The sequence below is a fragment of the Symphalangus syndactylus genome, chromosome 21 (genome assembly GCF_028878055.3).
Source record: "Symphalangus syndactylus isolate Jambi chromosome 21, NHGRI_mSymSyn1-v2.1_pri, whole genome shotgun sequence".
Taxonomy (NCBI): domain Eukaryota; kingdom Metazoa; phylum Chordata; class Mammalia; order Primates; family Hylobatidae; genus Symphalangus; species Symphalangus syndactylus.
Genome location: NC_072443.2, coordinates 46433270 through 46459049, shown reverse-complemented (window position 1 = coordinate 46459049; position 25780 = coordinate 46433270). Strand labels below are relative to the sequence as shown.

General features: G+C 43.1%; 3 protein-coding genes across 12 annotated transcripts in view; 2 read left to right on the top strand and 1 right to left on the bottom strand.

Annotated features, from left to right (window-relative positions):
* Nucleotides 1-25780, top strand: part of KPNA1 (karyopherin subunit alpha 1) — a 310494-nt gene that overhangs the window by 156720 nt on the left and 127994 nt on the right. The gene's annotated exons all lie outside the window — the stretch shown is intronic.
* DTX3L (deltex E3 ubiquitin ligase 3L) lies at nucleotides 946-19815 on the bottom strand. Of its 3 annotated transcripts, none has more exons than XM_063630665.1 (6): nucleotides 19620-19815; nucleotides 10056-10267; nucleotides 6125-7660; nucleotides 5477-5694; nucleotides 4401-4466; nucleotides 946-4044 (listed from the first exon to the last, which is right to left on the bottom strand). In XM_063630665.1, exons 2-6 carry the CDS (start codon nucleotides 10230-10232, stop codon nucleotides 4023-4025), a joined length of 2019 nt encoding a protein of 672 aa, XP_063486735.1. In that variant the 5' UTR covers nucleotides 10233-10267; nucleotides 19620-19815; the 3' UTR covers nucleotides 946-4022. The 3 variants fall into 3 exon arrangements, with proteins under 3 accessions (XP_063486735.1, XP_055115266.1, XP_055115267.1); XM_055259291.2 differs by lacking the exon at nucleotides 19620-19815 and adding an exon at nucleotides 11466-11696; XM_055259292.2 differs by lacking the exon at nucleotides 19620-19815 and adding an exon at nucleotides 11466-11766 and having other exon boundaries at nucleotides 946-4466.
* The window catches only part of PARP9 (poly(ADP-ribose) polymerase family member 9), a 36233-nt gene continuing 22180 nt past the window's right edge, over nucleotides 11728-25780 (top strand). For 2 of the 8 annotated variants that reach the window (XM_063630661.1, XM_063630660.1), the window contains exons 1-6: nucleotides 11734-11834; nucleotides 16304-16407; nucleotides 17547-17580; nucleotides 19814-20649; nucleotides 23280-23501; nucleotides 25124-25342. In XM_063630661.1, coding sequence (XP_063486731.1) covers nucleotides 16393-16407; nucleotides 17547-17580; nucleotides 19814-20649; nucleotides 23280-23501; nucleotides 25124-25342 — 1326 coding nt within the window. In that variant the 5' untranslated portion in view covers nucleotides 11734-11834; nucleotides 16304-16392. Of the gene's footprint in view, nucleotides 11970-16303; nucleotides 16408-17546; nucleotides 17581-19813; nucleotides 20650-23279; nucleotides 23502-25123; nucleotides 25343-25780 lie in introns of all 8 variants that reach the window. The other 6 variants (XM_055259289.2, XM_063630658.1, XM_063630664.1 and 3 more) reach the window with 6 other exon arrangements.

Below are 25780 nucleotides of genomic sequence, written 5' to 3'. Positions count from 1 at the left end.
GCTATTGCACTCCAGCTTGGGCAACAAGAGCAATACTCCATCTCAAAAAAAAAAAAAAAAAAAAAAAGATACAGATGATAGAATTAGTAAACAAAGATATTAAAACAATTATTATAATCATATTTCATACTTCCAAGAAGGTAGAGGAAAACACAGGCATACTTAGCAGACACTTACTATAAAGGAGAACCAAATCAAACTCCTAGAGAGAAGTTTACAAAAATTAGCCAGGCATGGTGGTACACATCTGTAATCCCAGCTATTCCGGAGGCTGAGGCATGAGAATCACTTGAACCCGGGAGGCAGAGGTTGCAGTAGGCTGGGATCAGGCCACTGCACTCCAGCCTGAGCAACAGAGCGAGACTCTGTCTCAAAAAAAAAAAAAAAGTTTAGTACTGTTTTTGGCTTGATTTCCATACGGAAGTTAGGTGCTATCTCCGTTTACTTTTCTCCTAATGATTACTTTGATGCTATTTTCAGGGAAGCATCACATATGTCAGTATTATTCTTTATTTTATTTTTTCTTTGGAGAGAAGGGTGCCCCTGATCTAATAGCGCTCAATGACCTGTCTGGGTAATTCAGCACCAATGTTGGAGAGGTGAAACAGAACCTCGAGAAGCAAGGAGGGGGCAAATATAGTTTGATAGGGTATTGCGTATGCTTTCTCCAGGAGAGAAGAGATGAAATCTGCAGCCTACTTTTATCTTTATAAGCTATGTGTTATAAGGAAAAAATACTGAGAAATGTGATTTTTACAGCCAAAAGTAACAGCAGTGAAGTCGAGTATTTAAGTTGTACTGTGATAATATTTAGGAAGCAGCTACACACAAAATCAACCAAAGACCTCCATGCACATGTTATACAACTGTATCCTGTGTGTGTTGTAGGAAACACCCAGAATCTCAACCTAAAGGAAAAAAAAAGAAGCAAGGGAAAGAACACAATTTGTTCCAAATCTTTAACTTTATTTAAAGCAGATACAGATGATAACAGCTTCCAAAGAGTAAAAGCAGTAACCCAAATGCTCTGCAATCTCCCATACCATGAAACTTGCATGTCACACACAGTGCAATCTCCCATCCAGAACTTAGTAGAAACCAAACTTTTGCTTCTTTGGAACAAATTTAGCTAAAAGATGAATATCTAGAAAATAACTATAATGGTAAAGAATTTAATGAATCACCAAAAACTAAATTTATAATATGATTTTTTTAAAAAACATTTATCATTTAGCTTAAGCTTCCTCAACTCACTGGACAAACAAAAAGATTCTGAGTTTTTAAGTTCTTCAAACAGGATTTCCTCTGGGAAAATTTGCTTTGAGTACTGTGTGGGAATCCATTTCTGAGAGAAGCCCAGAATAAAGGGATCGCCTCAGCCTGCTCCATGGAGAAGTACTCTCATGGGAGACAGTACAGCCCTGGGGGGGCAGAGCTATGGGGGCACACTACCTGGTTCATACCCCAGCATTTCTACTTATTAACTGTGTGACCTTTGGCAAGTTGCTTATCCTCTCTGTGTACCAGTTTTCTCAGTTATAAAATGGGAATATGAATTGTATCAATCACACAGATGTAAAGCTGTTGTAAAGGGGACAAAATAAGGTAAGTACTCACTAAATATTAGCTATTATTATCTGATAAAAAATGTGTACATGTGTGTATGTGTATCTTTGGGAAAAGAAGAAGACATATTTACTATTTTTTTGAAGAGAGGCTGGGACATGGATAATCACATACTTTGCTATTATTACTTTAATCTGACTTGAAGAACCATTTAAAAATAAAATTTGGCATGTCACATATTCCCTATAGTAGGCTTATTTCACCTTTTTTCTGTCCAGAGAGAGTATCAGTGAGAAAGATTTTAAGGGTGAAAACATGAATTGGTGGGACTTAGTAAAGAGTTGAAAAACTACTACAATGTGGGCTATGGTTATTATAAAATGATAGAGATGGAAACTAGGTAACTATTTTGTCTCTTAAACCTGGAAGTGAGCTAGGCATGGTCACTCACGCCTGTAATCCCAACACTTTGGGAGCCCAAGGCAGGAGGATCCCTTGAGCCCAGGAGTTCAAGACCAGCCTGGGCAACACAGGGACACCCCATCTCGACCAAAAAAAAAAAAGCCAGGCATGGTGGTGCACGCCTGTGGTCCCAGCCACTTGAGAGACTGAGGTGGGAGGATCACTTGGCCCCAGGAGGTTGAGGCTGCAGTGAGTCGTGATTGTGCCACTGCACTCCAGCCTGGGGGACACAGTGAGACCCTGTCTCAACAACAACAACAACAACAACAACAACAACAAAGCAAAACAAAACAAAAAAACACTTGGAAGTGGGGTATACTCAAAAGTACAAAATTATCTAGAGAAAAACAATGCTCAGAAATATGTAGCATTACTGTGGCAGGGCAAGTGCACCCAATATGGCAGTTTATAAGGAACAGAAAGCAAAGGCTCAAGTGAGGGGCCTGGTCAGAGTTCAGGCTCCAAGTGTTCTAGAATAAGAAACTCAAGTCAGGCACAGTGGCATGTGCCTATAATCCCATCTACTTGAGAGGCCAAGGTTGGGGGATGGCTTGAGGCCAGGAGTTCAAGTCCAGTCTTGATGTCATCCCTTAAGAGACAGGGCAATATAGTAAGGACTTGTCTCTTAAGGGAAAAAGCAATGAAAGAAAGAAGCTCAGTTTTCCAAATTAGTAGTGAGGACTCCAGAAATGGCTTCCTTACTCCTGCCTCTGCCAAAGATTTAGGAGGCAAATATCCCTCTGCTAGCTTACTAGCAACCTGAGTCAGGCAACACAATTTTATGAAACACTGCTATAGTTTAGTTTGTTTGACCTCCTCCAAATCTCATGTTGAAATTTGATCCTCAGTGTTGGAGGTGAAGCCTAACAGGAGGGGTCTGGGTCATGGGGGCAGATCTCCCATGAATGGCTTGGTGCTGTTCTCATGGGAGTGACTCACTCTTAGTTCCTGAAGAACTGCTTGTTAAAAAGAGCCTGGCACCTACCCCCACACCTCTCTCTCACTTCCTCTCTGTCATTTGATTTCTGCACACACTGGCTGCCCTTCGCTATGAATGGAAGCAGCCTGAGGCTTTCACCCGATGCCCAACCTTCTAGCCAGCAAAATTGTGAGCCAAACAAACTTTTTTCTTTATAAATTACCCAGTCTCAGGTGTTCTTTTATAGCAACACAAACAGACTAAGACAGGCACCAACTATATACTAGGCTCTTGGTCATTAAAAATGATAGTCTTGGGTGGGTGTGGTGGCTCATGCCTGTAATCCCAGCACTTTGGGAGGCCAAGGCAGGAGGATCATTTGAGCTCAGGAGTTTGAAACCAGCCTGGCCAACATGGCAAAACCCCATCTCTACTAAAAATACAAAAAATTAGCAGGGTGTGGGGGCACACACCTGTAATCCCAGCTACTCAGGAGGCTGAGGCAGGAGAATCGCTTGAACCCGGGAAGTGGAGGTTGCAGTGAGCCAAGATCACACCACTGCACTCCAGCCTGGGTGACAGAGCGAGACTCTGTCTCAAATAATCATAATAATAATAGTCTTATTCCATTTATTACCAATGCTTGCCCAATCTCTACTCATGGCCACTTTTCTTGCCATGAGTAAGAAAGCTGAATATGGGTCTTTAATTTTTCACAACCAACCCTTTTTCCTCCCATTTACAATAGAATTTCACTTTCACAGGTAGAGATGAAGGGGAAAACACACAAAAAAGCAAAGAACCACCCCAGAGATGGCAATGAAAAAGGGATCAATTGGCAGCTGAGAGTCCAACTGAAGGACAAAGAAGATGATTTCAGACCCATCTCTAACACCACTGATGACACAAGAGGGATGACACCTTTGCAGCAGATTTTACACAGATTTGGGGGGCTTTTGTCTTCCATAAAAAGTATCACTCCAGGGCTGGGGGCGGTGGCTCACGCCTATAATCCCAACACTTTGGAAGGCCGAGGCGGGCGGATCACGAGGTCAGGAGATCGAGACCATCCTGGCTAACACAGTGAAACCCTGTCTCTGTTAAAAATACAAAAACAAAAATTAGCCGGGCATGGTGGCGGGTGCCTGTAGTCCCAGCTACTCGGGAGGCTGAGGCGGGAGAGTGGCGTGAACCTGGGAGGCGGAGCTTGCACTGAGCCGAGATCGCTCAGCTGCACTCCAGCCCGGGCGACAGAGCAGACTCCGTCTCAAAAAAAAAAGTATCACTCCAGAAATGACACATTAGCAGATTCTTATTCTTATACAAATCATTTCTTGAGAAGAAAAATTTCAAAGTCCTTTCTACATAAGGATTTAGACTGGCATTAAATCAGCCTCCTAAAATATATTTTTTTGAAAGCTTGATTTAAGACATCTTCCAGCAGTTTTCTTACTCAATTCCTTTGGCTTTCAGCTCCTCTTTGACACGTTTCAGGTAAGAAGGATCAGGGTAGCCATACCTGGAGAAAGAAAAATTCCTTTAGTGTCACCACAAATTGTTCCAATATGTGCAATAGATATCCAGCATTTAAGGATTTAATTAATATCCAGTGTTGCAAACATTCACAAGTAATCCTGAAGGTGGATGACGTACATGACTTTTAAATTCGCAGATGCGAGTCATTTAGCTAGCGAGTGAGCCTAGCTGTCTGGCCAACATCTGCCTTTCAACCTGGCTTCTACCCTGCCAACTACAAAGTATTAATATGATGTAGTTATTACATTTCGCATCAAAGGGCAAGGGGTTTGAGAATCCAAGATGAATCGTAAATACATTGATTTAATTTGAGGCTTGGTGTCTATGTTAATTCTTAAAATTTTTCAGTTTATGGTAAGTAGTGACTCTCCTAAAAATATAATAATATACTGTGTTTTATGGGGACATTGTAATCACATGCTAGTAGGATTTTCAAATTTAAGGTTTTGAAAAAGTCTCAGGGTATATATTTTTTCTTTAGTGCCAAGGGTCTGAGGAATCCTATTTGGGTTTCATAAAGAACAATTGGATTTCCTATAATACAGTTTCTACCAATAGTCTCCTCACAACTTAGACTTTTTCTAGAATATTATTGGCCAAGTGATTTCAGGTTCTCTGTGGACTGGTGGGGGAAGAGGGGGAAAAAGAAAGGTGACTTTAAAAGAAAGCAAAGTAAGTAACATTCCTAGCATCTAGCCTTCAAATAGACGTGAAGCCTCAAATTAAATCAGCTTATATAGTATTCATCTTGGATTCAAAACCCCCCTGCCCTTTGGTGCAAAATTTAAATAACTCCATAGTACTTTATAGCTGGCAGGGTAGAAGTTGATGGGGACCAATCTTTCTGTCTTTGAGATTATCATCCCCGATTAGCATCTCTCAAAATACCAATTCCACTGCTATAGAGTCTACTTATATCCACATCCAGAAATTGCCGTATTTCATAATCCCTATACTCTGTTGAGCAGCCATTACATCCCAAAAGGCTCTCACTTTTCTGGTCCTCCAAACCGCGATGTTTTGTGGTGAATATCATTCCAAGTGATGACATCTGAGATTCCTAATACGCGAGAGTACCCCACTGTGAAAATCAGCTTTTGGTCAAAGGCCCTACGAAGCAGTTCCAAAACCTTCCTTCCTTCCTTATTATCAGGCAAGTATGCAGTTCGGTGTATTCCTGAGTATCTCTTTCCTGGGTTTGGGTGTTCTTCCTGTGTGAGAACAAGAAAATGTCATGTAAAAACAGTGCCCTGTCTAATTTTTACTATAGGTATAGATGTGTTCATTTGTAGATAAAGCAAATCAAAAGCAAGAAAGGTATTGAAGTTATGCTCATATTCCCAATAACTCATATTTATCCTCTTTCCTTGAATTCACGCTAGAAACACCGTCCACCTTCCTGATACCCCCATCTCAAGATATAATCTCCACCCACCCTTTCTCTGTCTTAAGAAATAGACACAAAAGATATTTGAATTACCAGCAAACATTGTGACCTTTACCACTATTTCAATCCCTTGCACATGACCCTGGAGATAATTCCTTGGGAAATCTATTGTCTAATAGGCAATAGGACAGTCTCTTTTGCCCTGGTAATCGTAGCATAGTGGCAAGAAACCCATGGACTTCAGAAATACTTACTGTTTGTATGCCTTGTTTCATATAATAATTAATCACAATGGTGCCACAGGACTCATAACCTGGAAGTGAGTCTCTTGAAACAGTGAAAACCATGCTTCCCTCTGGCTGATTTCCTTTCTGAACACCATAGGAAGTCTGGCATGTGGGACAGATTGGCTTATATGACATGGCTTTGTTGATACAAGGGGCGCAGAATTCATGCTTGCACTTTGGTAGCACTTTTTTGTTACTAATGGTGTCCATACAGATGACACAGATGCCCTTTTCCTTCTTGTCCAGTTCTGAGGCGTCAGAACTCACAGAGCCCTTGAGTGGCGGAGAAGCTGCTTTGGAATCATCGCTATCAATGTCCATTGGTGTTTCATGATCCTCTTTCAATTTCTTTCCAGCCAATGAAGACATTCCTCCTCCTTTTAGAACATACTGCTTTGCCTTTGCAAGGTGATTTGGCAAACCAGTCAAAGTCATTGACTCTTGATTTAGCACAAAGTGTACATTTGGATGTCTTTTTCTAAAGTCATCAGCAAACTTGGTCTGATGTAAGTGCTTTCTCTCCTTGCCCAAAGATTTCAGTAAAAGAACTTCTCTCATCAACTGACATGAGGCATGTTGAAAGGCATCGATGAAACTTGCATAACCATGCACAGATAGATCTACCTGCTTGTCCTTGGATTCAAACAGAACGCAGGTTTTCTGACCTTTCTCAGAAACCTTGCTGCAAATGTCATACCTTTTTTCGATCTCTGATATCTCCTGTAGTAATTCAGTTTCTAAAAGTTTATAGCAGGCACTATCAACCTCAATTCCATTCATCATGTAATTGGCAACCAATAGTTTCACAGGTGTCTTGACAAGAGCTTCAGAGATTTTTTGTTTGGCAGCTGAAATGTCATCTTGGGTCCCAAGGAGAGTTAATTCTCTTCCTTTCTCCTTTATAAGGAGCTTTGCAAACTGGTGATTCAATTCCTGTTTGAATTTATTTGCCTGCTTACTGTCTGCTAAAGAGACACATTCTTGCTTCAGAGGTTCTGTGTTCCTCTGAAATTCCCTAGCAAAAGACTCACGAGCTGCTTCCAGGTCACCTGATTGACTTGAGGTGAAATCTAAACAGACCATATTTGGAGAACTCTCCTGGATTTCAATGTTTACACCAAATCTTTTCTCTATTGAGTTGATTTTATCAGGACAGATATATTTAAAGTATTCAAAGTAAGGCAAGGGAACTTCAAAATAGTTGCTTTTTTCTTCTGCCTTGGTTTCTGGTTCAGAAGGAGAAATGCAGCTGTCCCTCTCCTGTTGACTGAGTAGCTTCCTCTCTGTCATTGAAGGGGAAAATTCTTGTTTCTGCTCACTTTCCAGGAACTGCTCACTCAAAAATTGATGTATTTTTTCAATGTCTTGGAAGTCACCACACACCTTCTCAATTCCATCGCGACCTTCCATTTTTCTGATACTAGGGCACAGTGTGGTTATGTATGCCCTCTGCTCTTTGGAGAACAGGTTACAGTTCAGGTCAGCTGTTACAGTAAGAAAGATCTGAAATTTTAAAAGGAACAGGAACAAATAAAACCTCTTAGCATGCAGGTCTACCATCTTCTCTTCAGGAGAATGCATAGAGACTAGAGAAACAACCACTACATCTTCCCCAAGTGGGGGCAACTTCTTTCAAATCCTATTTATTTATTTATTTGAGATGGAGTTTCACTCATGTTACCCAGGCTGGAGTGCAATGGCGCGATCTCAGCTCACTGCAACCTCCACCTCCCGGGTTCAAGCAATTCTCCTGCCTCAGCCTCCCGAGTAGCTGGGATTACAGGCATGTGCCACCACACCCGGCTAATTTTGTATTTTTAGTAGAGATGAGGTTTCTCCATGTTGGTCAGGCTAGCCTGGAACTCCCGACCTCAGGTGATCCAACCACCTCGGCCTCCGAAAGTGCTGGGATTACAGACATGTGCCACCGTGCCTGGCCTCAAATCCTTTTTAGAGGATACAGCACGCTACATCCCAGGGGTTCTCAGCCCTGTCTGCATACAAGGCTCACCTGGCAAGTTCAGGGAAAAACAAACCAGCCAAAGCCCAAGCACATCCCCAGAGATTCTGATGTTAACTAATCTGCAGTTGAGCCTGGGCATGAGCATTTCTAAAAGCTCCATAGCCAAGAGATCCGTGTTCTACAACTGCCACTAGCTGTTTGATCTTGGGAACAGCAGTCAAGGGAAGGCACTTGTGCTCTCTGGGCAAGTCGTTGTGGCCCTCACAAAAGTTTGTGAACTTGGAAGGGAGCCAAAAAACTGAGGGAAATGGCTTTTCCTATTACTATTTTTTCTCTTTTTCACTATTCCTCCTTTTTTCTTGTTTCAACTAAACACTTGACTGCATGCAAAGTTATTGGACCCTTCTAAACCCTGGCCTTTAGAAGCTCAAATATAAGACACAGCAGGTTAAGATAAAAAGGACAGAGGCCAATTGAATGTAATATGAAAGCAAAATTTCTAATGGTTTATTCCTTCTCAAGGACTTTGCATGTAAGATCCTTCCTCTAGATCTTCAAAATGTTTCCTGAATCCAGCCATTTCTCACACCTCCATCAAGGCCACCAAAGTGCATGCCATTATCATCTTTCACTTGGTGCACTGCAACCCCTCCTAACTAGGCTCTAACTCTCCATTCTAGCCCTTTCCTACGTTCAGTTTTCCAACAGCAGCCAGAGTGACCCGTTAGAAATAAACCAGATCGCCCTCTCCCCTGGCTCAAAACTATCTGATGAATCCCCTAACATTTTAAGTTAAAAATCCAAAATCCTTACCTTCAGCCCCAAAGGCCTGTCTTCTGGGCACCTTCCCGAGTTCCTAGCACCTCTCTCCATTGCTCACTGCCCTCCCCACCACACTGGCTTCCTTAAAGCTTCTGGGCCTCAGAATGTCAGCTCTTGGGGACTTTGCACCTATGCTTCTCTCTAGGACATTTTCTGCCCAAAAATCCACTTGGCTAGAGATGTCACCTTACTTGAGGTTTTTCCAGACATCCTATTTTAAATGGTGGTTTTGTCACTGTCTGTCACTTATTCTTCTTCCTAGCAGGTATGACTGGCAGACATTTTATTATATATCTATTGTTTACTAATATTGTCTGTTTCTCTCACTAGAAGGTGCCATCCCTGGAAGCAGAGTCTGCCATGTTTCTGGCTGCCTCCCCAGCTCCTGTAACAGTGCCTGGAACACAGTAGGCAGTGGATATCTATTGTTGAATGAATCTTGTCATCATTCAAGTTTCAGGCCAAATATCACCTCCTCAGTCAAGTTGTCTCTGATTTCTGGTTAGAAGTAGCACCAGGCCAGGCATAGTAATTCATGACTGTAATCCCAGCACTTTGGGAGGCCAAGGCGGGCAGATCACTTGAGCCCAGGACTTTGAGAACAGCCTGGGCAACATAGTGAGACCCTGTTTCTACAACAACAACAACAAAAATTGGCTGGGTGTAGTGGCGCCTGTAGTCCTAGCTACTCGGGAGACTGAGGTGAGAGGATCGCTTGAGCCCAGGAGGTCAACTCTGCAGTGAGCCATGATTGTGCCACTGTACTCCAGCCTGGGCGATAAAGTGAGACTCTGTCTTGGGGGGAAAAAAAAGAAGTAACACCACCCCCATCTTCCCCTTGCTTGCCCTGGCCCTGTTTCTCTCCAAATAAACAAAATGGTTTTATTTATTTTGTTTACTTGCCTACTGTCTTTCTGTGCATGCCCTGGCCCCCAGTATAAGCTGCCTGAGAGCAGGGACCTCGTCTGTTGTATTCATCTCTGTGTCCAGTGCCTAAAACAGTGTCTGGCTCCCATGTACCTGCCCAGCACATGGGTGTTGGATCAATAATACATGAGGCTGGTGACTGAAAAGGAGGCGCAGGCACAGCCAGCTCCTTCTTTCAATACTCACCTTTTGGAGACAGGAATTCACAGCATTAGGAATATGTCCTTCATGTTGATGCATATCACCAGACGGTGTTTCTGCTTGTGACTGTGTCAGCGAAGAAATTTGAGGTCTCATGTTCTTCTTTATTGAATTTTCAGTGGGTACCAGGAAAATGGGCACAGGTTTGTCGTCAACAAGCATTTGGTGTTCTCCTTTTTTCAACACTCTCTCCTTAGCTTCAGCGGAGACATTAAACACACACATAAAAATGGGAGAGATTTCAAGTAATCCTCTCATTCCTGTGTCTGTACTCTGTCCCAGCACCTCCCAGTAAGGCTGCTCCCTGCATCCTGGAATGGTGGGTTGGTGATGGAGAAAGTCGGGGAGGTATTAAGAGCTCTAAAGTGTGCGGATTAAGTTTTACTGTAGAAGTGAAAGCTTAATGACAATGGAACATTGTCCACCGATTAAACATCATGTTTCAGAAACTGTCTCCAGTCTCCCCTTTCTTTCTTCCTTCTTTCCCTCCCTCCCTCCCTTCTGTTTTTTTTTTTTTTTTTTTTTTAGACGGAGTCTCACTCTGTCACCCAGGCTGGAGTGCAATGGTGCGACCGTCTCACTGCAACCTCTCTGCCTCCCGTGTTCAAGCGATTCTCCTGCCTCAGCCTCCAGAGTAGCTTGGATTACAGGTGCGCACCACCATGCCCGGGTAATTTTTGTATTATTAGTAGAGACGGAATTTCCCCATGTTGGCCAGGCTGGTCTCGAACTCCTGGCCTCAGGTGATCCACCAACCTCGGACTCCAAAGTGCTAGGATTACAAGCGTGAGCCACCGCACCTGGCCCAGTCTCCCATTTCAATACCCATTATACAGGTAAGTGACAACAGCAGGAATCAAAAGTGAAGACTCTGAATTTTGTAAATACACATGTGTTTGCTGGCATTCATAAAAAAGGGCAGGAAGGAAATACACAAAATGGTCACATTGTTTATCTTCAGGTTGTTTTCTTTTTTACTCTTTTCTCATTTCTATAGTGAGCATATATCACTTTTGTAATCCTCAAAAATACAAAATAGAACATCCTTTTGTTCATGGATGGAACAATGGAATCATTATTTAAAACATAAAAGTGGAATCCCTGAATGACAAGGACAGCAGCTGGCAGGCATCTGGGGGAAGGAAGATGACAGCTGAGAAATTAAGTTAGAATGAGGATATGGAAGGCATCCACACTAAGGCGCCGTCAGCCAGACCCGCGAGTGTTCACTGTTTCAGTGAGTCTCCTGGCAGCAGGGCCCCGTCCCTGTCCGCCACAGCACAGTGACATACTTTCTCCCGCTCCCTCCCCTAGGTTAGCTGGAACTGGGTCCGCCTGGAAACCCACGGGTCGGGCCCCCAGGGGGCTTTCGCAGCCCGGCCGCCCGAAGCTCACCTGCCCTTTCACTGAACTCCACCTGGAAGGTGCCCAGGGCCTCGTGTTCCTGGGGCCTGACCGTGCACTCCCCGCCGCCCGAGGACTTAGAGCTCTGGAAGTAGCTCTCCAGCTTCCTTCGTACTCGGGTGCCGGACTCGTACACCCGCACGAGGAGCGGGGACGGCGGGCGCAGGTCGGAGGCCATGGCTCTGCGCGTCAGGAGGGCGCGGGGGCTCCGGGACGCAGCTGGGCCGTAAAGGCGCGGCCCGCCCTGCCGACTGGGCGCAAAGTTTCAGTTTCGCTTCCCTGGAGGTCCCTCCCTGTTCCCGGCAGAGCCGCTTCCCCCTCCTCCCTGTGCTGTCCGCACCGAGGCGAGCGGCCTGCCAGGTGAGTAGGTCCGGTGCCCCTGGGCCCTCGGAATCCCCTCTCCTGCAGGCTCGGGGTGGGAGGGGGAGAGGAGGGACGGGCGCGGATCCGAGTCCCAGGGCCAGGCCTCCCTTGTGAGTAGACTGTGCAAAGAAAGTAAGTTTCTCCTATGTTTCTTATTCTTTATAACTCTTACTGCTGTTATCACTATTATTTGATGCTAAAAAGTAATTCACATTCTGAATCCATGTTAAACTTATCCATTTTTGAAAATTTGAATGTGTTCATCTGGTAATTGTGACCTGTTACCCCTTCCCTCCCTCCAACTCTACCCTTTAGACGGGCTCTTGCCGGCTTTTCTCCTCCATTGTTTGATTTAACCAACAGCACTGAATTGTTTCTTGCTGCCCAAAGAGCAGAGCAAGGCCCTGATGTCAAGGGCTGGTGAGGCGAGGCGGACCTGCGAACCAAGGAGCAAAACTTGTTCAAGGCCTCCAAGGGGAAGTTTCAAGCAGAATCTTAATAAACTGAGTGTGGCCGCGAGATGGGGAGGACAGGATTGGGGGGAAAAGCACCTGAGGCTTAGGGACCATTGTGGTCTGAAGAACAGAGTGGGCCCGGGGCCTGGGAGAAGAGGAGATGGGTGAGGGGATGAGAGAGGGAGGGCCTACCTAGATGGGCACTGTCCAGCAGAAATACAATGGGAGCCAGTAGGTTCATTCTAAAATTTTTGCAGCCATATTTTTTAAAGGATAAAGAAACAGATGAAATTAATTTTAATGATTTTTAGGATACTTTTAAAGGATAAAGAAACAGATGAAATTAATTGTAATGATGTTATTTAACTTGACATATCCAAAACTTAATCATTTCAGCATGTAATGAGATTTTTACATTCTTTTTATCATACTACGTCTTTGCAACCCAGTGTTTTTCTTATACTTACATCACATCTCGATTCAGACTGGCCACATGTAGCCTCAGTAGCTATGTGAGGCTGATAGTCCACCCCAGACAGGACATATTTAGATGGTGAAAAGCCTTGAAGAGCAGTGAAGATGACCTGAAGGGTTGTAAGCAGGGAAAGCAAGAAAATGACTTGCCAGATTTGCATTTTAGAAATATAGTGCTGACAACGGTGTGGAGGACACATTTACAAACAGGGATGGGTGGCGGCAGAGAGGCCCAAGATAAGGTTTTTGCACATGGCTGGTAAGACTGGAAATGGGTCAGTCTTTACCGTGAACAATTTGGCAATACTGTCAGAATTACAACTGCATATACTTTTTGGTTCTGGAGTTCCATTTCTAGGAATTTGTCCCATTGATATATTAGCCCCTGTATGAAGTGACCTGTGTACAAAGATGTTCTTTACAGCCTTGTTTACAATAGCAAAAGATAGGGAACTCTTTAATGTCCATAAATAGGGGGACTAGCAGTTTAATAATAATAATATATCTATACAATGGAATACAATGGGCAGTAGGAAAAATGAAAAAGCTCTTTATATGCTAACATGAAAAGATCTCTAGGATACATTACGTGGGAAAGATAAGATGCAGAAGTGTGTGTATAAGCTACTACCTTTTGTGTAAAAAATGCCACTGGAAGAATACGGGAGAAGCGCTGATTGACTTTGGACAGGGAATTTAGTAGCGGAGATAGGAGGAAACCTTTTACATTTTCTAAATTTGAACCATGTAAATGTAATACCTATTCAAACAATAAAATGTCAAACTAGGTACATTTAAATCTTTGAAAAGAGTATATTGCTGGCTAGGCGTGATGGCTCATGCCTGTAATCCCAGCACTTTGGGAGGCCAAGGCAGGCGGATCATGAGGTCAGGAGATCGAGACCATCCTGGCTAACACGGTGAAACCCCATCTCTGCTAAAAAAATACAAAAAAAAAAAAAAAAATTAGCTGGGCGTGGTGGTGGGCACCTGTAGTCCCAGCTACTCGGGAGGCTGAGGCAGCAGAATGGCGTGAACCCGGGAGGCGGAGCTTGCAGTGAGCCAAGGTTGTGCCACAGCCTGGGCGACAGAGTGAGACTCCGTCTCAAAGAAAAGAAAAGAAAAGAGTATATTGCCACAGCTCAGGCAAAAGGTGCTGAGACCCTGAAGTGAGGCAGTGTCAGTGGGCGAGGAAGGAAGGAGCATATTTGAAAGTGATTTAGGTTGTCAGGTCCCAGATATGAGACAAAAAAGACTCAGGGAAAGTTCCTAGATTTCTGATTTGAGTGCATAAATGGTATTATCATTTACTGAGCTGTAGAATCCAGGAGATAAAGTATGGATTTGGTGGGGGTGGGATAGAGGATTGGGGACCAGGAGATAAGAGGTCTACTTTTGCAGAGGCTTATTTGAGGGGACTGTGAGACCTCCAGGTGAAGTTGAAAAATGGGGCTCAGGAGAGCCATGGCCTAGAACTGCAGATATAAGAGTCATATTTACAGTTGGTGAGTTGAAGCCACGGAAGTGGATGAGATCACTCCTGGAGAATATGTAGAATGAGATGAAAAACGCCTTAGACAGAATCCTGGGGCAAACAATTAAGAAGGGGATGGTGGAAGTGAACGCAGGGAAAAGGCCTGTAAGGGCAAAGTGAAGGGTAATAAAAGAACCAAGGGAAGATGGCATAGGAGAAGCCAGGAAAGCAGAATTTCAGGAATGAAAGAGTGAAATACTATAGAAAGTGGTCCCGTAAAGGTGGATAGAAGATAATCCATTGGTGTTAACCACATGAGGGATTCTGATGAGCAGTTTCTCTTCTTTTTTTTGAGACAGGGTCTCATTCCTCTTGCCCAGGCTGGAGTGCAGTGGCACGATCACAGCTCACTGCAGCCTGAACTTCCCAGCAAGTGATCCTCCCATCTCAGCCTCCCAAGTAGCTGGGACTATAGGCATGTGCCAACATGGCCAGCTAACTTTTTGTATTTTTAGTAGAGATGAGACTTGCCATGTTGCCCAGGTTGGTCTCGAACTCCTGAGCTCAAGCAATCTGCCTGCCTCTGCCTCCCAAAGTGCTGGGATTACAGGTGTAAGCCGCCATGCCTGGCCACTGGCAGTTTCAAAAGGGTGCTGGGAATCAGGCAGGGAGCCAGGTTATAGTAGGCTGAGTGGGCAGGTGGACAGAAGGAGAGTCCACTACTCATTCCAGAAGTTTGGCTGCTTATGAAGAGAAGGAAACACAGTAGGAACCAGTGATGGAAAGTTGGGAAGGCTTTTCTGTTTTTAAAATGGAAGAAATGGAATGCTTAGGGCGCTGTGCTCCTTATTTTACAATCCTTGTTTGTAAAACCCGGCCTGAAGACAGAAACAGGTGCAACATTTAAAGCAAAAGCCCATGGCCAAAGCAGATGACGTCATCCTTCTTTTTTGAAAACAGCAGTGCCCTCTGGAGGCAAAAAATGCATCTTGTCTTTGCATTTTAGAATGCAAAGGATTGTACTAGACCTGCTGCTTTCCCTTGATGAGTAAGAACAGTGCTCTGATGCTGTAGATGGTTGTACAAAATATTTCTATTGCAAAGACATTAGAAATCATTTCGACCGGGCGCGGTGGCTCACGCCTGTAATCCCAGCACTTTGGGAGGCCGAGACGAGTGGATCACGAGGTCAGGAGATTGAGACCATTCTGGCTAACATGGTGAAACCTTGTCTCTACTAAAAATACAAAAAATTAGCCGGGCGTGGTGGCAGGCGCCTGTAGTCCCAGCTACTCGGGAGGCTGAGGCAGGAGAATGGCGTGAACCTGGGAGGCAGAGCGCGCCACTACATTCCTGGGGGACAGAGCGAGACTCCCTCTCAAAAAAAAACACAAAGAAATCATTTCGAGGCCTAAATATAGCAACAAGTGTGGGCAACTCTGTATCTTTAAGCATTTTCATCATCACTCTTCTAAAAATTCATAATCTTTAATTCCTACCTATTAGGTGGAAAATCATTACAAAGTATTTTTTCCCAGATTTTCTGACTTTTAACCAGATATGCCTCTATCATTAGGTCAAGGATATTTATCACAAATTCAATAATACACACCCCTCACAGGCTCTAGTGGCATTTCCTCTTTCTTCAAATGCTCTCCAGGGGGCTTCACTCACTCATAAGCTCAGTCTTCCTTACTGTTCTTAGAATGCTGTTCTCAGTCTCACCACTTTGTTATCATCCTCTTCTTCTAAATATGTAAAAACCTCCTGCATCCTTCATGACCAGGCTCTAGTCTCAACTCCTCCATACAGCTTTTCCTGTTCCAAGTCGTAGAGCATTTTCCCTTCTCTGAACTGCCATTATGATTTCCACTGGAACCTCTCTTGGAAAGCGTAGAAGGCAAACAGTAACAACAACAGCAAAACAATGTGTACATCGTTATCAAGGAAATTAAGAACTCATCAAGATCAGAAATCATGTTCAGTCCTCCTACAGTATATTCTTACCGAATTTCCTAAGATTCTGGCTAATGTTTATTGCATCTTTTCTAATTCATTCCTAGAAGTGGGCCACCATATCTGGAAACTACAGTCTATGCTTTGAAGCGCAAAAGGGAATAAACATTTAAAGACTCCCCCGGGGACCTGGAGGATGGACTTTTCCATGGTAAAAAGCATAAATGTGTATACGTCATGAACCTTGATCAGCACATGAATACTTCTTTATATAACAGCAAGAAATCTGGGGTGTTCACTAACACCTGACATTCTCATCTGCTTTTAATAGCTCAGTAAAGTTTTCTCCTTTCTCCTTTCTTGAGAAATGGGGAATCAAGAATATGCTCATCTAATAAATAGTGTCAACTTGAAGCTGGATGATTTTTCAGAATCATTTTAATTCTCTTAGCTCATTTAATGATTCTGCTTTTTTGGGTTGGGGTAAGGAGAGCAATAGAGGATGAATGAAAAGAAGGGAATAGAGAAAGATCAGATTAAACATCACTTACTAAACGTGAAAATTCCACATTAAGGCTTGTGCCATGACAAAGACAATTGAAAGTGGATCCTTGCCGGTGGATGAGAGACAGAGCTGATGAGGCTCATGTCCCCAGGTCTTCTGTCTAGAGAAACCCCATGAGCTTTTGGAGATGGGAGTCTATCTGAGAGTTTGGGGTCATTTTCGTCTGTGACTTTTGGGCCTTTTAAAATGTTAATCTCTAACCCTTATCTCATTCTGAATTAGAATGAGATGCACTGAGATGCATTGGCGGTGGCTGGCACCTATAATCCCAGTTACTACAGAGGCTGAAGCCAGGAGGATCACTTGGAGTCAGTAGTTCGAGACCAGCCTGGTCAACATAGCAAGACTCCGCTCATCTCTAAAAAAGTAAAAACAATTAGCTGGGCATGGTGGTGCATGCCTGTAGTCCCAGCTATTCAGGAGACTGAGATGGGAGGATTGCTTCAGCCCAGGAGTTCAACGCTGCAGTGAACTGTGATTGCACCACTACACTCCAGCCTGAGTGACAGAGTGAAACCTTGTCTCGAAAAGCAATAAAATTAAATTAAAAAAAAGAAATGCATTGGCCCCTAGGGAAATGACATAGGGCCAATATTTGCTGGCACATTTAGTATTTTAAGTGTTTCCGTCATGCAGATTTAAAAAAACACATGCTTCCCGCCCTCCCAAATGCAGTTCTTTGAGCAGGATTTCCATTGCATTGTGTTTACTAGGGTGTATTTGTTACAGTAAGCGGTAGTCATTCCACTTCCATTTTTTAATAAAGCCATTCTCATTTTTCACAGGTTGCCGGAGCAGCAGCTTACAATGAAAAATCAGGTAGGATTACCTCGCTCTCACTCTTGTTTCAGAAAGCCTTTGCTTAGATCTTTCCTCAGTGGAGAAAGGGGAATACAGAAAGAGAATGTCTCCCCTACAAGTGCTCAGGTGCGTGACTGCAGACCCTTGTGGGGACCCCTGCACATGCTTCAGAGTTGGTGTGGCACCAACCAGCAGGCATGTTCTCTCAAGGCCTACACCATTCCTTTCCTTTGCCCATAAATGTGAGACTCTTTCAATGACAGCCTACAGCTGAAATTGACCAGATGGGGTGGCCAACTGATTGTTTCCTTGCTCAACGAGTGCTATACAAGCTAAATAGTTCTTGCCTAATTCCAGGGGTGCCCCATTAAAGATTTTCAACCAAAGCTCAGGCCAATAGGGCCTGACTACCCAATTCCGGCTTCGTTTGGGTAATTGAGGACACAAGAGGTCTTTCTAGGAGACTCAGATTAGAAATGGGAGTTAAAGCAAAATAAAAGTAATTATCACATTTTATCTATTTTAGGATGCACTTTTTTTTCACATTTGAACATTAGTGAAATAAGGTAGTATACCTGTTATCAATTGATGGTATGCCCCAGTTTAGCTGGCATTTTTTTCCCTTTCTCAGAGGCATTGTAGCAACAATATCTTAGACACCATGAAATACAGTGTCCCAAGCTGGGTCCTCCAGGAAGCAGAATTTGAGATGGAATTAGGAGTGCAAAAAATTCACTGTGAAAGGTAAAGAGACGAAGCTGGACTGGGCAGACTAGCCATCAGACTGTAATAAAAACCTGACAGTCTCTGCAAGACTGAGATTGACTGTTAGAGGTGTCCCACGTTGGGCATGAATGGCCTTGCTCAGCTACTGATGGAGGCTGCCCTGAGAATAGCATGACCTTGGCTGAAAGCTGAGATGAACCCTGAGGGGCTAACAGCTGGAGGCTGTCAGCTAACTGTATTTCCCACTTCATAGCCTATTGCAGGGAGATCTGAGTAGCACATCTTCTTGTCTGCCACATACAGTAAATAATTTTTAGTCAATTAGTTTTAATTTCACCAAAATTGTGCCAGACTAGAATATCATAAAGAATTATTTACTGAACTGAAGCAGACATTATCAGTGCTACACTCATTGGCTGGTCCAATGTCTCCCCTACTCCTCCTCACCAGGGAATTGCCTCAATCAATGACCAATAGAAGCTGGGTAGGTCAGGCATGGTGGCCTTTTTGAAGCCACCCGGGTGGGCAGATTGCTTGAATCTTTTGGAGCACTTTTGTAGGCCCAGGTGGGCAGATTGCTTGAAATCAGGAGTTTGAGACCAGCCTAGGCAGTATGGTGAAACCCCATCTCTACAGAAAAAAATACGGAAATTAGCTGGACACGCTGGTGTGGGTGTAGTGCTGTGAGCCTGTAGTCCCAGCTATTCAGGAGGCTGAGGTGGGAGGATGGCTTGAGCATAGGAGGCAGAGGTTGCAGTGAGCCAAGACTGCATCACTACACTGCAGCCTGAGCAACACAGTGAGACGCTGTCTCAAAAGAAAAAGAAGAAGAAGTTGGATAAATATCCCAGCTCTTGTGGTTACTACCCCTCCAGTGGTATAACCCTGAGGCACAAGATCTACACTGTTTCCCAGTAGAGTTAAGTTCCATCTGCCTAGTTACACGTGCTTTGTTCATTTGTCTTACTTTCCCACCCTGCCCTCCCCACCCCAAGGCCCTAGTATTTCCTAGGATCACCTCCCAAATAAACTACTTACATTCAGATCTTTGTCTCAGGGTCTGCTCTTAAGAAAACACAAACTTAGATGCTGACAAAAGCAAAAAAGTCATAAAACCTCCACTTATTTTGGCTCATAAGTAAGTCCCTTCCAATATCTGTGCCCTAAGCATGGGTCTTTCTAAGCTCGCCACTTTTATATATATTTTTAAAAGTTCACAAGCCCCCATATACATGGTTTTCCTACCATCATCACTGCATCATAGTAGCTACCACTTATGGAGTACTTAATATATGCCAGGCACAAGACTATGCACTTTATGGGTGACCTACCTTTGAAAACTCTTAGATGTCCTTGGTCTGATTATATGCGTAGTTGAGAAGAAGAATCTCGAAGAGCACTAGATGAAGTTCATCTCTCTTTTGCACATAGGAAACACAGTCTCCTGGTATGAAGTGGGATTACAACCTTTCAAATCGTGCTTTTTTTTTTTTTTTTTTTTTTTTTATCTTCTCTTCTTTTCCAGAGACTGGCGCTCTTGGAGAAAACTATAGTTGGCAAATTCCCATTAACCACAATGACTTCAAAATTTTAAAAAATAATGAGCGTCTGCTGTGTGAAGTCCTCCAGAATAAGTTTGGCTGTATTTCTACCCTGGTCTCTCCAGTTCGGGAAGGCAACAGCAAATCTCTGCAAGTGTTCAGAAAAATGCTGACTCCTAGGATAGAGTTATCAGTCTGGAAAGATGACCTCACCACACATGTTGTTGATGCTGTGGTGAATGCAGCCAATGAAGATCTTCTACATGGGGGAGGCCTGGCCCTGGCCCTGGTGAAAGCTGGTGGATTTGAAATCCAAGAAGAGAGCAAACAGTTGGTTGCCAGATATGGTAAAATACCAGCTGGTGAGATAGTTGTCACAGGAGCAGGGAAGCTTCCCTGCAAACAGATCATCCATGCTGTTGGGCCTCGGTGGATGGAGTGGGATATACAGGGATGTATTGGGAAACTGCAGAGGGCCATTGTAAGGATTCTGGATTATGTCATCTGTGAAAATACTCACATTAAGACAGTAGCAATTCCAGCCTTGAGCTCTGGGATTTTTCAGTTCCCTCTGAATTTGTGTACAAAGACTATTGTACAGACTATCTTGGTTAATTTGCAAGGGAAGCCAATGATGAGTAATTTGAAAGAAATTCACCTGGTGAGCAATGAGGACCCTACTGTTGCTGCCTTTAAAGCTGCTTCAGAATTCAGCCTAGGAAAGAGTGAGCTGGGACAAGAAACAACCCCTTCTTTCAATGCAATGGTCGTGAACAACCTGACCCTCCAGATTGTCCAGGGCCACATTGAATGGCAGATGGTAAGTCTTTGTTTCTATTCTCTTGCACTGGCACAGGTGATCCCTGAAAATTAAATAATTTTTGAGTGTACACTATGCAACACTATGTAGAAACCATCCTGTTTGGATTAAGAATATGAGCCAGGTGCAGTGGTACATGCCTGTAACCCAGCTACTTGAGACCCTGAGGTTGGAGGACCATTTGAGCCCAGAAGTTGGAGGCCAGCCTAGGCAACATAGCCAGACCCCATCTCTTTAAAAAATTTTAACTTTTTTAAAAATAGGCTGGTCATGGTGGCTCATGCCTGTAATCCCAGCACTTTGGGAGGTCAAGACAGGAGGATCACTTGAGCCCAGGTGTTCTAGACCAGCCTGAGGAACATAGCAAGACTCTGTCTCAAAAAAAAAAAAAAAAAATTATCAGGGCATGGTGATGCACATCTGTAGTCCCAACAACTTTGGGAGGCTAAGGCAGGAGGCGCACTTGAGCCCATGGGTTCAAGGCTGCAGTGATTCCTGCCAGGGCAACAGAGCAAGACTTTGACTTTGACTCTAAACGTAATAATAATAATAATAATAATATAGCATTCAGTGCCAGGCCATCTGGATTTGAATACCAGCTTTGCTATTTATTAACTAGGTAACCCAAAGCAAGTTACTTTATCTTTTGTTCTTCAGTTTCCTCATTTGTACAATGAGGATAATAATAGCATTTGTATCTTAGAGCTGGAATCGATACACATAAAATGTTTAGAGTAGTGCTTGGCACTTAATAAGTATTTATCATTATTATTGTTGTTGCTATTATCTTGGGCACCCTGAGGAATTAGAACAATCTTTGATCCCAAGGAACCTAAAATCAATTATATTCTTTATTGTAAAAATATACTTGAAAAATCTCTCTGGGGAGAAAAACCATCTCAACATTTCTGAGGCAACCTATCAATAGTAAACAAAAATAATACTTGAGTATATAAATTTATGACAAGAGTGGAGTATAGTGGACCAAGAAAGATTGCCTCAGAAAGTATGAGTTTTGAATCTGATCTCAAGTTTCGATGGGTATGACTGGCAGGAGGGGAAGCTTTCTGGGTGGTCAGGTGACTTGATCAGAGAGATGCAGAGGAATTGACAGAAAATAATGGGCTTGACTACAGTCAGGAGACTCAGGTGGAGCTCTAAGTCATAGTCTGTGTGTTTATACACAGAATATAACTCTGCCAGGGGCTGTGGAGAATGCAAGGTGCAACTAAGCATTTAGCTAGGGGTCACTGGGCACAAAGGTGAGGATGCTGGCAGGGAAGGGGAAGGAGTCAGGGTAGCAGTGAACCTAGATATTTCTGAGTCAGTGCAGCTCCCCTGCTAGACAGAGAGCTGGAGATGGAGATCTTGACTTCTTCATCCCTATAGCCTCAAGGCCTGGTCTGGGCATACATCTAAGGGTTCAGCAAATTAAAGATAAATAAGTGGAGGGGGCAGGAGGGAGAAGGCACCACAACAGAGGGTGAGAATGAATATAAGGCTATATTCTTTTTTTTCTTCTGGATCAGTGATGTCTCCTCCAGACTCTCGTGACCACAATCAAATAGTCTTAGACACTGGTAAAACAAACAAACAAACAACGCTTATTGCCTATAAGACAATTAGAAAGAAGACAGGGGAGTTCATGAAATGAAATATTTGAGAAGTCATTAACACACAAATTTAAAACTAAAATGGAAGCATCCTAGTTGAGTAACTTACCCTTTAACTGAATTTTTGAATGTACATTTATTGCCAGCAACATTAAAACATTACAATTTTTAAAGGGTGTCGGTGCCCCCAAATTGCAAATTCTAATTGTGCTTTCAAAGTGAAGCATTCATTAACATCAGTGAAGAAGTACCTGAGTTACCCTGAAAGGGAATCAAAGTCAATAGAATGATTAGGGGAATCTGGGCATGGGGGAAGGAAGGACACTATCATTTTTAGCACAGCTCTGAGGGTTAAGTGGGAGATGATGTTATCTAAAGTACAGCTCGTGTATATGTACAGTCTATTTCTGAAGAGAGAGATGAAGAACTTGGTTGCACATAAGATGGGTGGGTGAGTAGGGGGATCTGGGGACCTGACCAAGAAGGGGGCCTACTTTTCACTGAAAACCTTTTTGTCCCATTTGGAGTTTCTTTAACCTTGTTAAGTTTCTTATACCTTAAACCATAAAAACATTAGGAGGTGGAAATTCCCCAAGAAATTTTATTTCCTATTTAAAATGAGACAAAACAAAAACCCACGATGAAATAGCAAAACGTCATGGTGGTCGGGCAGAGATGAAACCATTTATCGACAGAGCTTAACACAAATCACAGGGAATACTCAGAATCTAGCCATCTGGGAAGGTAATCCAGCAAGGGGCAAACAGATATTTGCAATGAAAATTATATCATCCGTACATTTACATAATTTCTGAATTATGTAATTCAGCTTCATTCATGGCAATCAAATAATCGCTCTTTGGAAATACGAGTTTCTATTCATTATTAATGAAATTTTTTAGAATTTAGGATCTTCAAAGAGTATTTTTCAAAGCTCTTCAGGGAAGTAAAGATTTAAATTAGTCATTTAAGAAGAAGGAATTTAACAGTGAATCCTACCCTTTCTTCCCTTTTCAGGCAGATGTAATTGTTAATTCTGTAAACCCACATGATATTACAATTGGACCTGTGGCAAAGTCAATTCTACAACAAGCAGGAGTTGAAATGAAATCGGAATTTCTTGCCACAAAGGCTAAACAGTTTCAACGGTCCCAGTTGGTACTGGTCACAAAAGGATTTAACTTGTCCTGTAAATATATATACCATGTACTGTGGCATTCAGAATTTCCTAGACCTCAGGTAAGTTTAAAATAAATGTGTCGTTATTTAGCTCCATAGTCTACACAGTCTTTTTTTTTAAACAAATTTCCATCATTTCATTACATTCATTAAATATTTTGTCAAGTGGTATAGTCCTCATTTTTTAGCACACCTGCAAATACCAGAAATACTGAACAGGTACAGTTGCCATAAGTTACCTTAAGAAGTTTGATTTAGGTCTGTCGCAGTGGCTCATGCCTGTGAGTCCAGTGCTTTGGGAGGCCAAAGTGGGAGGATCACTTGAGCCCCGGAGTTTGAGACCAACCTAAGCAACATAGCAAGACCCCCATCTCTACCAAAAAAAAAAAAAAAAATTAGCCAGGTGTGGTGGTGCACACCTGTAGTCCCAGCTACTTGGGAGGCTGAGGTAGGAGGATCACTTGAGCCCAGGAGATTGAGGCTGCAGTGAGCTGTGATCACACTGTGGCACTCTAGCCTGGGTGACAGAGGCTGTCTCAAAAAACAAAACAACAAAGAAGTTTAAAATGTTATAACCCATGTCTAAATTTTAAGTAGGCATACTGCAGATAGACACTGAAACTAGTATTCCCTCAGTCTGAACACTGGTTCACCCCAACATACCTAGTGACCTCGTCGGCCTTTTCCTAAGTAGGCAAGGGATTCAGCCTCTCATGTCCCTCCATGTGTTATATTCCTGGAGCAGCTGGGGTTCCCCTGCCAGCATCATTCCAATCAAATATATTACCTGAGGTCTCTTCCCACCCGTGCCTGCAGTGGAGCCTGGCTGTCTAGCCCACTGAGGCACATAAAATACAAGCATTAATGAACTCAGGAGGCAGAGGTCGCAGTGAGCCGAGATTGCGCCACTGCCCTCTAGCCTGGATGACAGAGTGAGACTCTGTCTCAAAAAATAAAATAAAATAAAATAAAATAAAATAAAATAAAATAAAATAAAAGCATTAAAGAATAGGAGGAACCCACTCAGATGGTGAAAAGAGGGAAACTTAATCTCCTTCTCTGCCTTTGTCTATCTTTCTTCTTCACCATTTCTGGTCCCTTCTTGAGAGCTCTCTAATCCCAAACTGGTCCTCTAGTCTCCCCCTCTATCGCTCAGTTTTCCAAAGTCCTTCCATGGGCAACATTCCTGTATTACTTTGATATTAACAGTTGGTAGAAGTTTAAATCTGCCAAAAATATTAGCATTTCTCCAAGAGAAATTACATGATAGATCTTAATGACGTTGAATAAGTGCTGCTTTCTTATTTTAATCTCGATCTCCTTTATGAAAATTCAAGAGCTCTTGACGTTGACCTGGAAGGGGCAGGTGAATGGGGTAAACAGATGGTTGGCTCTGTGACCTGGGGGGATGGGAAAGGCTATATAAACTGGGAGAAATTCTAGTGCCCACATGTCCTGAATAGCACAAGATGGCCACTATATTGCTTCAGTTTCTCACTATCTAACCTTATACCATAATGGGTTCCCTCTGGAGTGGGACCTTTCCTGTCACCTGAGGAGGCAGGGACATGAACCCTGAGGGAAAGTGAAGGTGGATATTGTAAAATATGGGCAGGATCAAGGGGTAAGTGTAGTCTTGTTCTTGACTCAAATGCTGATCTTAAATTTGTGTTTTCCTACAGACATTAAAACATGCAATGAAGGAGTGTTTGGAAAAATGCATTGAGCAAAATATAACTTCCATTTCCTTTCCTGCCCTTGGGACTGGAAACATGGAAATAAAGAAGGAAACAGCAGCAGAGATTTTGTTTGATGAAGTTTTAACATTTGCCAAAGACCATGTAAAACACCAGTTAACTGTAAAGTTTGTGATCTTTCCAACAGATTTGGAGATATATAAGGTAAGTTAATATCTTAGAAATGTCCTACGGTTCATTCATTCATTCATTCAGCAACATCTGTTTAGTATCTACAATGTAAGATGCAGGGCTAGGTGCTGTACAGTGTGGTGGTGTTCTAACTTGGTGAAGTTTAATTTTTACAGGTTGTCCACCTCTGACCTAGTAAAACATGTCATTATAGAAGCCATGTTTGGCAAGACACGGTGGCTCACACCTGTAATCCCAGCACTCTGGGAGGCCGAGGCAGGCGGATCACCTGAGGTCGGGAGTTCTAGACCAGCCTGACCAACATGGAGAAACCCTGTCTCTACTAAAAATACAAAATTAGCCGGGTGTGGTGGCACATGCCTGTAATCCCAGCTACTAGGGAGGCTGAGGCAAGAGAATAGCTTGAACCTGGGAGGTGGAGGTTGTGGTGAGCCGAGATCACACCATTGT